The following is a 13991-nucleotide window of genomic DNA, read 5'->3' as shown; positions in this document are numbered from 1 at the left end:
GAATCCATCTTACCACTTTTCCTATTCATTCTCTCACACATACACTTTTAGTGCTGTCCATAGGAATCTTTTTTTAAAAAACGATTTTTAAAAGGTGTCAAATTCATTGGCTGTTGGTGAACAACAAATTCCTCTGAATGACTTTAGCAGAGTTCTCTTTAGCAAGATTTATTGAGGTGAAAAGGAAGGCAGTTATAAGAATTAAAATCCTTCAACAATTTCCCATTTGGAAACATCTAGATATGTTCTTTGATTCCTGCATACTATCTAAGTGGAAATAATTCAGGTATTCGTTCAAATAAATGGACATTATACAATTCTTAAATATCATGGTGTTTTTTCTCATGTTTTTACATTTGTTCTGGCTGTGAGATGCTCCTTTGTGTTCAGGTCTGGCCTCAGAAGGATAATGTAGCACTTGGGGATGAAGATGCAGACCAGCAGACCAGCACTGGAGGCCAGGATGGAGAAGACCTGAACAGCCACCATGTATTTCCCTTTGGTGCTCAGGTAGGTGGGCACAAAAGTCACCCAGACGCTGCAGAAGACCAGCATGCTGAAGGTGATCAGCTTGGCTTCGTTGAAGGCCCCAGGCAGATTCCTGGCCAGGAAAGCCACCGTGAAGCAGATGGCAGCCAGGAAGCCCATGTAGCTGAGGGTGACGTAGAACATGACAACAGCCCCTTCGTTGCATTGCAGGATGATCTCTCCAGGCTGGGAGTGGAGGTCAGAGTCAGGGAAGGGGGGAGAAACTCCCAGCCAAATGGAGCAGATGATAATTTGGAGAGCAGAAGAAGAAAGGATGATGGAGTTGGCCAAGCTTTTCCCCAGCCATCTCTTCACTCGGTTTCCTGGTTTTGTGGCCAGGAAAGCCAGCACCACCGTGATGGTTTTGGCCAAGAGAGAAGAAATGGCAACTGAGAAGATGATGCTGAAGACTGTTTGTCGGAGAAGGCAGGTGGCTTTCCTTGGTTGACCAATGAAGAGAGTAGAAGACAAGAAGCAAAGCAGGAGGGAGACCAGGAGGATGTAGGAGAGATCCCGGTTGTTGGCTTTGACAATGGGAGTTTCTCGGTATTTAATGAAGACAATTAAAACAAGGCCTGTAGTTAGGAACAAGAGCAGGGCAACAGAGACCAGGATGATGCCCAGATGTTCTTCATGAGACAGGAAGGTTATAACTTTGGGGATACATTGGATTCTGTCCTCGTTTGGATATTTGTCATCCGGACACTTGGTGCATTTTCCTGCATCTGAGAAAAAAAACCATATTCCCTTACTATTCTCTTCTTTTACCTTGCAGGAAATACCTTATTTGGACAACAATGATACCAGGAGATATTGTCTAGGACACATTTATTAGTACCACTAGTGAGAGATGGTAAGAAGTATAAGACTTTTTTAAAAAATCATTTTTTGTTTAATCGTCTATGAAAGTGAGAGAAGAATTGGGACCCAAATAATTTCCTGTGTGATGTTCAGAACCAAACTTTATTATTTGATGTATGTAATGAATCAGTTCCACTTCCTTTCCTCCAATGTGACCCACCTTCCTGAGTGGAGAAGGTCCCCTCCGGACAAGGAATGCAGTTGTAGCAGCAAACTGGCTCTCCTTCTCGAGCCCTCTTGACAAATCCAGGACGACAGCTTTCCACACATCTGGACTCAGGCAGGGACTGAGCCGAAGAACAAGGAATGGCAAAGAAAAGATGTTAGGACTCTCCGTCCATGGAAAATGGAGGTAGAAATGGATGGAGACAAGTAGCCTCTGGTCTTCACTGAGGTAAATATGAAATCTCTGACTACTTCTAAACAGATGCAGGAGGTAGAACAACTGGCAGATTCTTTATTTAGTTCCTTCCTTTTCCTTTTGGAATTTAACATTGCAATAAGGTACTTTTCTACTTAATAGTCTAGAGGGATGGAATTGAAAAAAAGATTTAAGTATGATGATATATTCATATTAAACTGAGAATAAAGTTTACTATAAAATTTTTAGGAAACTTTTATTCCATTAGATTTTTTAAAGATAGAATAAAACTGTGATGAAGAAAGAAAACTCTGACCAGTAAGATCTTGAAAGTTTTCCATAAAACATGGCAAAGCCCCTCCACTTAGGTCCTGTCTGTTGAAGAACTTCCATTAGATGACACCAACTGGCATGGGAGGCCAACCACCCTGGAGACTATAAGCTTTGCCGACTTGAAATGGGACCTCAGGCTTTGGAAAACAGAGAAAAGACACCAAAATTTATCCCACCTTATTGAGCAACTTTAGCCGTGAAAGAGCATCTTGTCTGATAGAAAGTCTCTGTTCTTGAAAAAGTGCCAGATACTCTTTTCTGGGATCCTTCTTGGGGAGAACCAAGAAGCCCCAAATGGCCAGATCTGCTGCTATCTCTCCATTTTGGTCCAAGTACAGTTTATAGTGAGAAATATTCCAAAATTCATTCTTCTCCAGAAAGGGATGAAACTAGAATGGGAACATCCAGGAATATGAAAAACAGAAAACTTTGTTTCTTATCCCACATTGAATCTTTCTTCTACAATTGTCTCATCTCCAAATATGGTTAAATAGGATACAAATACTGCCATAATCTTCATAAGTGAATGAATAAAATGAACAGAGAAAAAAGAGATTATTCATAAACTCTTTGAAAACAACAGATTGATTCCCAGAAATCAAGGGTTGATCAATAAGAAATCTGTCAGGCTAATCTTCTCCCTTGTAATCCTGATGGAAAACACCTCCAGATCAGAGGTGGGTTCCTACCTGTTTCGACCAGTTTGGCTGAAATGGTAGTAACCTGGTGGCCTGGGTTGCTGGAACCAGCAGTAACCCAGGCTGGCCATGCCCCTGAACCGGTTCTCTGGCCATATTGTTTTTGGCTTCTGCGCATGCGCAGAGCAACCGGCAGTAGCGGTAGCCAGAACCCACCCCTGGCTCGATCCCACTTAGGAACCTCAGTTTACTCCTGAGCCCCATTGGCCTTTCTCCCTGCCTCTCCTGGCCAATGTTGCTCACGAGTAAACTGCAGCTAGGATCTCCTGCATGTTGCACGCCCAAAAACGACATGGAGGCATGGGCGAAAGCTGGGAGGGGGGTGCAACACACGGGGTGGGACCTGGCCAGCCCTGCTGTTGCAGTAGCTGCCTGGGCGAGCCACTCCCCACCTCCCCAGACCAGGCCCTCAGCTCGTGCCAGACTGAGGCCGCAGCCGCCACCTGCTCCTTTGTCCACCCAGCCTGCGGGAGCCACAGCAGCGCCGGTCATGGCTGAGAGCTTTCTTTGCCAGCTGGCAGCCGAAAAGTTCTCCCTCTTAAAAGCCTCCAGTGATGGAGCTTTCGGATCCAAGCTCACTTTAACCAACCAACCAACCGGGGCTTAGTTTGGAAACAGAAGAAGAAAGAACCGGTGAGTGTCTGTGCCCAGGCATGGGGGAGGTTGGGGGGGGAGGCTGGGGGGGGTGAGCAGTAGGGTTGGGGCTCTCTGAGCAAGTGCTGGACAAGAAGGCGGTGGATGACCTCACTTTCCAGTCACCGGTGAGTGGCTGAGTCCAGCCGGGGGATCAGAGGGGGCAGCTGAGCAAGTGCTGGGCAAGCAGGCAGGAGGGAGACCTCGGAGGCTCATTGTCAACCCAACTTTGCGCCCAGTTGGCTCCGGTTGCATAACCATCGGTTGGCTTAATGGTCGGGCATGGGGAGTTGGGGGATGCCGCTTGGCAGGAGCGGTTTGGCTCAGTTGTTCACCGGGCGGCAAAGCGGAGCAACTCAAAAAGGATGAAGGGGATCTTTGGTGGAGCCGGTCGAGGGAGCAACCACCTGGCTTATTGAGTCTTATTGGGTTGATTGGCCTTGCCTTGGGGTGAGGGGTGGGCCCAAATTGCACCCCACTGCAGGCGTCTCTTAGCCGTTGTGTGCAGGGAAAAACCTTGCACAGTAAAGAAAACCTTCTTGTGAGTGTGAGGTAATTAACAATTTCTCAAACTCTTGGGAAGTTTTTCTTTACTGTGCAAGGTTTTTCCCTGCACACAATGGCTGAGAGACGCTCACAATGAGGTGCAATTTGGGGGTGGTGGGTGGGGCAGGGGATGCGCTGGGCCAGGCCACGAGATGCACATCTTACTGGAGACTGGCAGCTCCGGATCTTGTGGCTTTTGGGAGGTTTTCTTTTAAAAAATGCCTCTGCAGAGGAGCTGAAAACCTCCAAGGTTGCTTTGGGAGAGGGAAGATGGACAGCATCCCCAACCCCCCCTCCCTGGGTGCCTGCAGCCGTGGAGCAACTCTGGGCCCTTCCACACTAAAGAAAATCCTCTGGCGAGTGAGAAGTTGTTCATTGCCTTTGCTGTGCTGCAGTTGCTGCAGGCTCCGAGGCTGCAGGCACCCAGGGAGAGGGGAATGCTACCCATCTGCCTGCCCCCTCCAGAAGCAACCTGGGTTTTTTGGGGGAGGGGATCCCCAGAGCACCCTTGGAAAGGACTTTGGTGATCGGCCTGCCGCTAAAAGCAAACAATGAGGCGAGGCACAGAGATGGTTGTTAGAGGGAGGGAGGGAGGGAGGAAGGGAGAAAGAGTGTGTATATGTAATGGCTGGTTTCATCCAAATGAGTTTTTGTTTCAGGTGGATCTCCTAGCTTTGAAAGGAGGAAAGGAAGGGATAAAAGAGAAAGAAAGAAAGGGTGAAAGGGAGAGAAAGAAAAAGAAGGGAGAAACAAGAAAGAAAAGAAAAAAGAAATAAAAGGTAAAGAAAGAAAGAGAGAGAGGGAGGGTGGGAGGGAAAAGAAAGTGAATAAGATATAGATGGGTGGATGGATGTATATATACATATATGGAGGGAGGGGGGGAGGGAGAGAAAAAAGAAGAGAGGAAGGAAGGCTCCAGAAGACTCTTTGAAACAGCACAGCAATCTAGGATTGGAAGGGATCTCGGAGGTCATCTAGTCCAACCCCCTGCTCCAGCAGGAGACCTGATATCCTCTGGATTATTTTGGTGCCTTTAACAGAGAGGAAAATTGCCAGAAAAGGAGAAGGAGTTTACTAGGACAAGGCTGCCATGCAGAGGAAGGCAGAGACAGACCTTGACTTATGACAATTGAGCCCAACAATTTGGTTGCTAAGCCAGAGTGTTGTTAAGTGAGCTTTGCCACATTTTACTCAATCCATGACATCTCCTGGCTCTAACAGTCATGTGCAGGCTAGGGAAGAACATCTGAAGGCCTGTGTAATGTTCTAACGTGCAGAAGTTATAGTTAAATGTGTGGCAGAAAGTGGACTCTGGGTGTGTTTTTCCAAACGCAATAAGTGAGGTTGAATGTGTATAGTTTTAGAAGAGCTTTGTGTGTGTGTGTGTGTACATACAGTATACAATATATACTTTACACACTAAACTATGTAATATGTATGTACACATATGGCATTTATACATAGGATTCAGTTGTGTATTTTAGATGTTCAGTAGTTGTAAATAAATAGACAGGGAAATTATATGTAGTTGACGCAAGGAGAGGTATCTACCTTGTCATGAGTGATGTCAAGTTAACCATGCCCACCCAATCACATGACCACTAAGCCACACCCACCCAATCACATGACCACCAAGCCATGCCCACCCAATCACATGACCAGCAAGTCATACAACCAAGCCACACCCACCCAGTCACAAGACCACCAAGCCATGCCCACAGAACCAGTAGTAAAAAGATTTGAATCCCACCACTGGATGCAACCCTCTTCCAATAACTGACTCCTGTTACACACGAGTGTAAGATCCGCTCACTCTTATTCCAGAGTGTCAGACATGGAAAAAGTGAATTTAATTACAAGAGAGGAGATTTTAGCTGAATGAGAGAGAAAATATGATAAAAGGATGAGATGTTTTAGAGCTGAGCTAATAAAGCAGAGAAGTTCAGTCTCCTCTTGATGGATCGTCTGAGAGCAAAGACTGAGCAGCCATCAGTCAAAGAAGCTTGAACTGGGATTCCTGCAGAGAGGAGGGGATTGGGCTAGATGGTCTCAGGGTCTCCTCCTAATTTATAAAGGTTGTCATGCCACAACATGTACCATATTTTTCGGAGTATAAGATGCACCGGAGTATAAGACGCACCAAGGTTTTGAAGAGGCAATTTTTTTTTAAGTAGGTAGGTAGGAAGAGAGAGAGAAAGAGAGAGAAAAACGGTAAGTAGGTAGGGAGAGAGAGAGAGAGTAGTTAGGTGGGGAGGCAGGGAGGTACATAAAGGGATAGAGAGAGAAATACAGAGAAATATAGAGATAGAGAAATACAGTAGGTAGGTAAAGGGATAGAGAGAGAGAAAAAAAAGAGATAGAGAGAGAAATACAATAGATAGGTAGGGAGAGAGAGAGAGAGTAGGTAGGTAGGTAGATGTTTCCAGGTGTATTTATCCATGTGCTGGAGAAGGAAATCTCTGACAATCTGCAGCACCTAAGACTTTGTTTCTGCTGGCAAAGCACTTGATCAATGTAATTCTCATCAACCAGTTAAAGAGCTTTCCAAGAGGGGGAAAAAAGTCTGCAAAGCTCCCCAAAACAGCCTGTTTTTGTGAAAACGCCCCCCCCCCTTTTTAAAAGTCATAAATAGCCTTGGGGGGGGGCTTGCAGAGTGATCCTGATGGGGGGGCAAAAATGAGCAAAAAATGGCCTGTTTTTCACAAAAACAAGCCCGTTTTTTTGTCAAAAGAATTGCATGCATAGCCTTATGTTGGCTTACAGAGTGCTGCTGGGGGTTGGGGGGGAGACAAAATGGTCCATTTTTTGCTCGTTACTGCACTCCCCAGCCCCTAGGAGCTCTCTGAAAGCCTCCATAAGGGTATGCACAGCCATTTTGGTGAAGGGGTCGTGGGTTCGGGAGGCAAAAAATGCTGTATTCGATGTATAAGACGCACCCAGATTTTCAGCCTCTTTTTGGAGGGAAAAAGGTGCGTCTTATATTCCCCAAAATACGGTAACTGCTGTGCTGTTGTTGCTCTAGCCCCACCTAGTGGCCGGGGGCAGATAAGCCTAAGTATAAGGTCTGAAGCCAGACTCCATTTTCTGTCAGCCTTTGGAGAAGACGGAAGCAGCCGTTGTGACCGAGACCCCTGGTCATCCGGAGACGGCCTCCGTCCCTCACACGGAGCATCGCTGGGGAGGTTCCAGCTGCTTCTTTGCTGGCTGTTAGTTAATGCTGCCTATCTCGTCTTTCTATTTGATTTCCACTCTTTGCATCTCCTCAGTTTCACCTGCCCTCCTCTCCCAATAAAGCATCCAGATCCACGCCAGGCTCCCTTTCATTGGAGGAGAACAGGGGGGCTTAGCTGCCTCTCCAGCTGCATACAGACCCACCTGCAATGGGGATGGAAGAAAGGTAGAATTCCACCAGGCTAATCACAAACCCACAAATACGGGAATTTATTTTAAAAAGAATTCAGCATTTTCCAATTAGCAGTTCTAAATATAAAAATGCTATGGTATCTACTCTTTGGAACCATTAATTCCCTGAATAATTAAATTGGCCAGATCTGTTGAGATGGTTCCCCTCCTTCTCTGGATTCCTCCTCCAAAGTATCTAAGATTAATGGATCCATATTGGGGCCCCCATACCTGCCATGGCTGCAGCCTTGGAGACCCCAAGATCTTTTCATCCTCCTTCCTTCCCCTCCTCAATCTGGAGGAATATGCAGCATTCATGGCCTGGACCAGAGTCTTCATGAGACTGTAATGGTGGTAGGAATTTTGGGCCCCTTTTCTGTCCCATTTCTCCAGGGTCTCCAGTGGGGCTTTCTGGTTGCATCTTCTGCGGCCTTTGACAGAAAAGACATTCTTTGAAAGAGAACAATGAAAATAATGATCTTTAATCTTTACTTCCACAAAGTAATAGGTTTTAAAGGCAGAATCTTTTGGCCTTTCTTTTAGCAGATAACTAAAGAGCCAAATACTATGGATGTATTTGAGAAGTCTGCGCTTGTTTATTTCATAATTTGCAAAATTTGTGAGGATCCAGACTTTCCCCTCAATGGGTCCTGGGAGACGCATAAGAGTTAAATGGAAAGGAAGAATTCTGTCCCAAATGGAATCATATTCCATGAAGTGAACAAAGACGTTGACTTGTCTCCACTTAGAGAGGGAATCCCTGAGGTATGCAGTATATCCAGTTGTTGAGAACAGTTGTGATATAACCACACAAATTCCATTCCTGACAAGCACAGGAGGGAAAGTCCTCATGAAATTCTCTGCCTTTTCTGTGTCTGAGGCAAAGAGGCCAATCAGGGTCCATCTGAAGTGGAGGAGCAGCTGGACAATTGCTGGGTTCTGGAATCCTTCTTTGGGGGCCATCTGGTGGAAAAAGGGGAATCGACTTTTATCACTCAGAGCCTCTGAAGCTCTTGCAAAACTGATCTGGAAAAGGAATTGAAAGGATTAGAGCCGTGATGGGAAACCTGTGGCATGCAGAGCGTCCTCTCCCGGCACGCCAGCCGCCCCAGCCCAGCTCCACTAGCATCCACATGCAGGCACACCTCCTGCCGGCCAGCTGGTTTTTGGGCTTTTGTGGAGGGCCAGGGCGGGGGACGCGTGAGAATGCAGGGGGGGTCTCACATTGTGCAGGAAACTCCGGTGGGCTGGAAGTGAGTGTGAATGGCCTGGCTCTCCAGTGCTTCCTGGCTCAGTTGGAGGCTTCCTTCAGCCTTCAAACAGTTGCAGGGTTTTGGGGGGGGGGTTGCTTCCAGGTTGGTGCAGGAGGCTTTCCAGGGCCAAAATGGGGCGTGGAAAGCGCAGGGTTCCCCCCCCCTGTTATTCCCGAATTGAGAGCTCTTAGGAAAGTATCCCCTCCTTGTGGGTTGCTAATAATAAAATACTTATAATAATAATACTTTAATTTATAGACCGCGCCCTCTCCCAGAAAGGACTCGGGGCGGTGTACAGTCAAATTAAAACAACAATATGGATACATAAATATAGATATATACAGACGGAGGAGGTGACATATACACTGTACAGTAATGGTTAAAATTCGAATTAAAAAATTTAAAAATTACCCTTAAAAACTACCCCAGAATAAGATGTTTGCCAGGAGGTTAAAAGTGGGACTATAAATCAGTTAAGCCAGCTAATTGGAACAGGTGGGTCTTGAGTTTCTGTCAGATGGAGTGGAGGTCGGTAGTGGTTCTGATATCGGGGGGGAGGTCATTCCAGAGGGTTGGGCCCATCACAGAGAAGGCTCTACTCCTGGGCGCCGCCCATTGACATTGCTTAGTGGACGGCACCCGGAGGAGTCCCTCCCTGTGGGAGCGAATTGGTCGCAGGGATGTATGAGGTGAAATGCAATCCCACAGGTAACTAGGTCCTGTGCCATGGAGCGCTTTGAAGATAGTAACCAACACCTTGAAACGCACCTGAAAAACCATAGGCAGCCAGTGCAGCTCGCGCAGGAGTGGTGTTATATGGGAGTACCTGGTCCTCCCCATGATAGCCGAAGCGGCCGCATTCTGAACTAGCTGTAGTCTTCGGGTGCATCTCAAGGGGAGCGTCCATTCTCGGCACAAAAAGCACTTCCCAGCCAACTCTCCTCTCCCTTCTTCAAAGGCAAAGAAGCCGAGAAACAAGAGAGGAGACAGAGGTTTGGAAAGTAAGTGAGTCCTTGTTGCAGGAAGGGAGGGAGAACCAGGAGGCATCTTAGTGGGTTGGGGAGGCCTTGAGGGTCTCTTCTATCACTAGGACCCCCATGGCCTTCCCCACCCTGAGAAACAATACAATAGCAGAGTTGGAAGGGACCTTGGAGGTCTTCTAGTCCAACTCCCTGCCCAGGCAGGAAACCCTATACCGTTTCAGACAAATGGCTATCCAACATCTTCTTAAAGACTTCCAGTGTTGGGGCATTCACAGCTTCTGGAGGCAAGCTGTTCCACTGATTAATTGTTCTAACTGTCAGGAAGTTTCTCCTCAGTTCTAAGTTGCTTCTCTCCTTGATTAGTTTCCACCCATTGCTTCATGTTTTACCCTCAGGTGCCTTGGAAAATAGTTTGACTTCCTCTTCTTTGTGGCAACCCCTGAGATATTGGAACAATGCTATCATGTCTCCCCTACTCCTTCTTTCTCTTAAGCTAGACATACCCAGTTCCTGCAACTGTTCTTCATATGTTTTAGTCTCCAGTCCCCTAATCATCTTTGTTGTTCTTCTCTGCACTCTTTCTAGAGTCTCCACATCTTTTTTCCATCGTGGCGACCAAAACTGAATGCAATATTCCATGTGTAGCCTTACCAAGGCCTTATAAAGTGGTATTAACACTTCACGTGAACTTGATTCTATCCCTCTGTTGATGCAGCCTAGAACTGTGTTGGCTTTTTTGGCAGCTGCTGCACACTGCTGGCTCATATTTAAATGGTTGTCCACTAGGACTCCAAGATCCCTTTCACAGTTACTACTGTTGAGCAAGATACCACCTATACTGCACCTGTGCATTTCGTTTTTGTTGCCTAAATGTAGAACCTTACTCTTTTCACCATTGAATTTCATTTTATTAGATAGTGCCCAATGTTCATGTTTGTGAAGATCCTTCTGTATCTTTAGCCTATCTTCTGGAGTATTGGCTATTCCTGCCAGCTTGGTGTCATCTGCAAATTTGATGAGTTCCCCATTTATTCCCTCATCCAAATCATTGATGAAGAGGTTGAAGAGTACTGGGCCCAAAACAGAGACTTGGGGTACTCAACTGCATACCTCCCTCCATGTAGATGCAGTTCCATTGAGGACTACACGTTGAGTGGGGCTGGTTAGCCAGTTACGAATCCATCTGGTAGTGGTCATGGGCACATTGGTATCCTTGAATTCTGAGCTCTTAGGAAAGTATCCCCTCCTTGTGGGTTGCAAACAGCTGTTTCCAGTGGGGAAAAAAAGACAAAGCAATTGGGGAAATAGTTTCCTTTGCTACATTTCCAGTCTGAATTAGACCAAGGCAGGGTCCCTACAGAAGAGATCTTACTAATGATTTCACGCCCATAACAAAGGCGGATTTTGGATTTTAACTTCTTAAATGAGGTGATGATCTGAAAACTTTGGAAGCTTTGGAAACTTTTTACTATGCCTCTAAATCCCGAAGCTGGCAGGGCAAGATGGCACACTTCAGTTGTCTTTATAAACATTGAAAATTGACTCCACCTATAGATGTTCAGGCTTCCTGTCTTTGTCCTCTGTGACACTCAGACAAATCTCCTGTTGAATTGCATCTCCCTGGAACAAAGGACTTTTTTTTTTTACTCTACTGCCAGAAGTAATTAGAATATTTCCTCTCTGCTTGGACTCCTAGCCTTCTGAACTCTCTCGGCGGTTTCCCTCCTTAATTTCCTCTCTGTATTGACTTTGAACTTTTACTGCTCAATGCAATGCCACCTAAAAGACCACCCCAGGGGAAGCCGAGCTTTGCTGTCTCCGCCCCCACATCTACAGTCTCAAGTCCGACCGGTCAACAAACGTTATCATCATTCATCCAGCCCAAATCTGTTGAGACGGACTTTCAGCAGATGTTCCAACAAATTTTAAAGGGACAGGAGGACATAAAAAGTGAACTAGAGGAAATGAGAGAGCAGCTGAAAGCGAATCAAGACCAGACCAGCAAAAATACACAGAGACTGGATCTTTTGGAGGGAGGGACAGCTGAGATGAGGGGGGAAGTGCGAGGGGTGCAGAAGGGGAATCAGGAGATTGAAATCCACTAAATGAAAACAGAATTTGAAAGAATGTCCTTTTTACTCAGGTTCCAAAATGTAGTGGAGGCAGATGATGAAGGTTTAAGGGACCTCATGACAAACATCTTGGCTGAATATATACAGAAAGAAAAACAACAGATGGGGTGGGAACTGGATCTGGTTTATAGAGTAAACTCAGCATATGCTAGAACACACAATGTTCCCAGGGAGGTACATGTTAAATTTCTCAGAAAGACCACAAGAGATGAGATTCTGAGTGCACAAAGAGGGCAAGTGCTGAAATATCCAGATAGAGAAATAACCATTCTGAAACAGATCCCTAAGAAAGTTAGAAAGAAAAGAAAAAACTATTCGCAATTAGCGAAGAAGCTTTACCAGGAAGGGGTGTGGTTTAGATGGTTGATGCCTGAAGGTATGTTAATTTTCTGGGAGGATACTAGAGTTAGAATCAACACAACCATAGAGGCACAGGCCTTTATGGAAAAAACTAAAGCACTCCTAGATATACCTGATGATCTTAAACCCGACATACAGGACACGGGAGGGGCCGGAGCTCTGCTGCCGGGGGGAGAGGGGGCAATACCAAGAAAACTCATCACAAAAATGAATAAGGAATTCGGCTTTATATAAATTGATTGAAATTTTTATATGAATTTATATGCTGACAAACTATCACTATGTAATATTGAATTATTTGTTTAAATGAATACCATGAGTACGGGGGTGGGGGTGGGGATACCCTTCACACATTGTAACTGTCAAAATTTTGTAACCTACTCCAATACCCTTTTCCTTATTATTATTTTTTTAAAAACCAATAAAACTTTGTTTAAAAAAAGAAGAAGAAGAGATCTTTCAAGGATCTTTATGTATTCATAGAAAAGCAACTAACTTAGCTCTGCTCTTAAATGCTAAAGCTGTTGTACATAAAAAACAGAGGCGCTCTGATCAACTACCAGAGCCATCATTTTGACAGTTTTGCTGGTTTGTTCTCAGTCTCAGAAGGAAAAAGGGGAAGGAAGAATGAAGAGGGAAGGAAAAAGAAGGGAAGGAACGAGATTATAATGAGAGAGGGTGAGGGTGTGAGGTAAATCCTGCCTTAGCACTTGATCACCAGCGGCCCTGCTGCCTTTTACCATCCCCTTGTCCCATCCTCCTGACCTCTCCTGGTGGTCTCCCATCCTATCATTGAGGATGCTTTGGTCACAAAGCTAGGTCTCGTAAGGACAGGGAGTGGGCCTCCCTCTCACACACATACTTTTACCTCCTGCACACACCATGGGCAACCAAGGAGAGTGAGCACAGCAGCAGTGAGAGCTGGCCATGCCCACCATGGCCTTCGAAGTCAACCACAATGGGCCCCTCATTGAAATTGAGTTTGACACCCCTGGATGAACAGATGACCTGAGTGCTGCATGTGTTGCTCTCAAACCTACAAACTATGAGTCAAGGTTAGAAAAATTATCAGCTTGCATTCAACAGCAAAGATCACATTAATCAAAAGCATGACAAAGGCAAATGTTTACCTTTCAATATAAAGATGTTTGTATCATTGAAAGCGCTGTTATTGTGGGGGGGTTTTCAGAGAAAAGACTTTAATCATGAATTAGTTGTTTTTCTAAACTAAAACCTCATTATTCCGGTTAAATTGCCATGTTGGCACTCCGAGATAAATAAGTGGGTTTTGGGTTGCAGTTTGGGCATTCTGTCTCTAAAAGGTTTGCCATCACTGCATTAGAGCATACACAGAGTGTAACCTAATTCATCTTTTGTTAAATTGCTGTTGAGAGAAGCTCCATTGTAACCTAACGTGCCAACTACATAGATAAAACTTCTAGGTGAATTGCCAAGCTTAGCCTAGCAAAGTAACGTCTTGTGAAAAGTAAAATATGGAATCTGCCAAGTAGCCTTGCTTGTACCTTAAAACGTGTGTTCAGCATTCCCTAACAAAGCTATGAGTTATACTCCCAAAATGGATTTCTTTTCCCTTCTACAGTCTATGGTTTTCAGAGCGCCAACAAAAATCATGAAATTTGCGTGATATCAAATTATGTTTCTATAGCAATGACGTTCTGTGCAAGCTATAAGATGTTTGGAAAAGTTTTTGGCACATGCCTGTTTTTCTCTCTCTGCCTGCTCTGTTAAGGTGGGAGACACAAAGGTCATCCAGTCTTTTGCTTTCTGCAGAAATAAAAGCTGATAATCCATAGCTTCGTCTTCGTTTCACTGGACTTATCAGATTCTGAGCTGCATTCAAAAACCTTGCACAATGAAGAATGCTGTGTTATATTTGGGGT

The 13991-nt window shown here is 45.3% G+C and overlaps 1 protein-coding gene across 2 annotated transcripts in view; it reads right to left on the bottom strand.

Moving 5' to 3' along the window:
- Positions 1 to 342: 342 nt before the first annotated feature.
- The window catches only part of LOC309392824 (vomeronasal type-2 receptor 26-like), a gene marked incomplete at both ends in the record, with an annotated part of 285994 nt that continues 272345 nt past the window's right edge, over positions 343 to 13991 (bottom strand). The window contains 4 exons of one of the 2 annotated variants that reach the window (XM_081954298.1): positions 343 to 1253; positions 1550 to 1676; positions 2260 to 2472; positions 7594 to 8388. In XM_081954298.1, the coding sequence (XP_081810424.1) occupies positions 343 to 1253; positions 1550 to 1676; positions 2260 to 2472; positions 7594 to 8388 (2046 nt within the window). Of the gene's footprint in view, positions 1254 to 1549; positions 1677 to 2259; positions 2473 to 7593; positions 8389 to 13991 lie in introns of those variants that run through there. The other variant, XR_014175500.1, reaches the window with a different exon arrangement.

This window comes from Natrix helvetica (genome assembly GCF_964273705.1).
Source record: "Natrix helvetica genome assembly, chromosome: 5".
Taxonomy (NCBI): domain Eukaryota; kingdom Metazoa; phylum Chordata; class Lepidosauria; order Squamata; family Natricidae; genus Natrix; species Natrix helvetica.
This window is presented reverse-complemented; position numbering and strand designations above follow the sequence as displayed.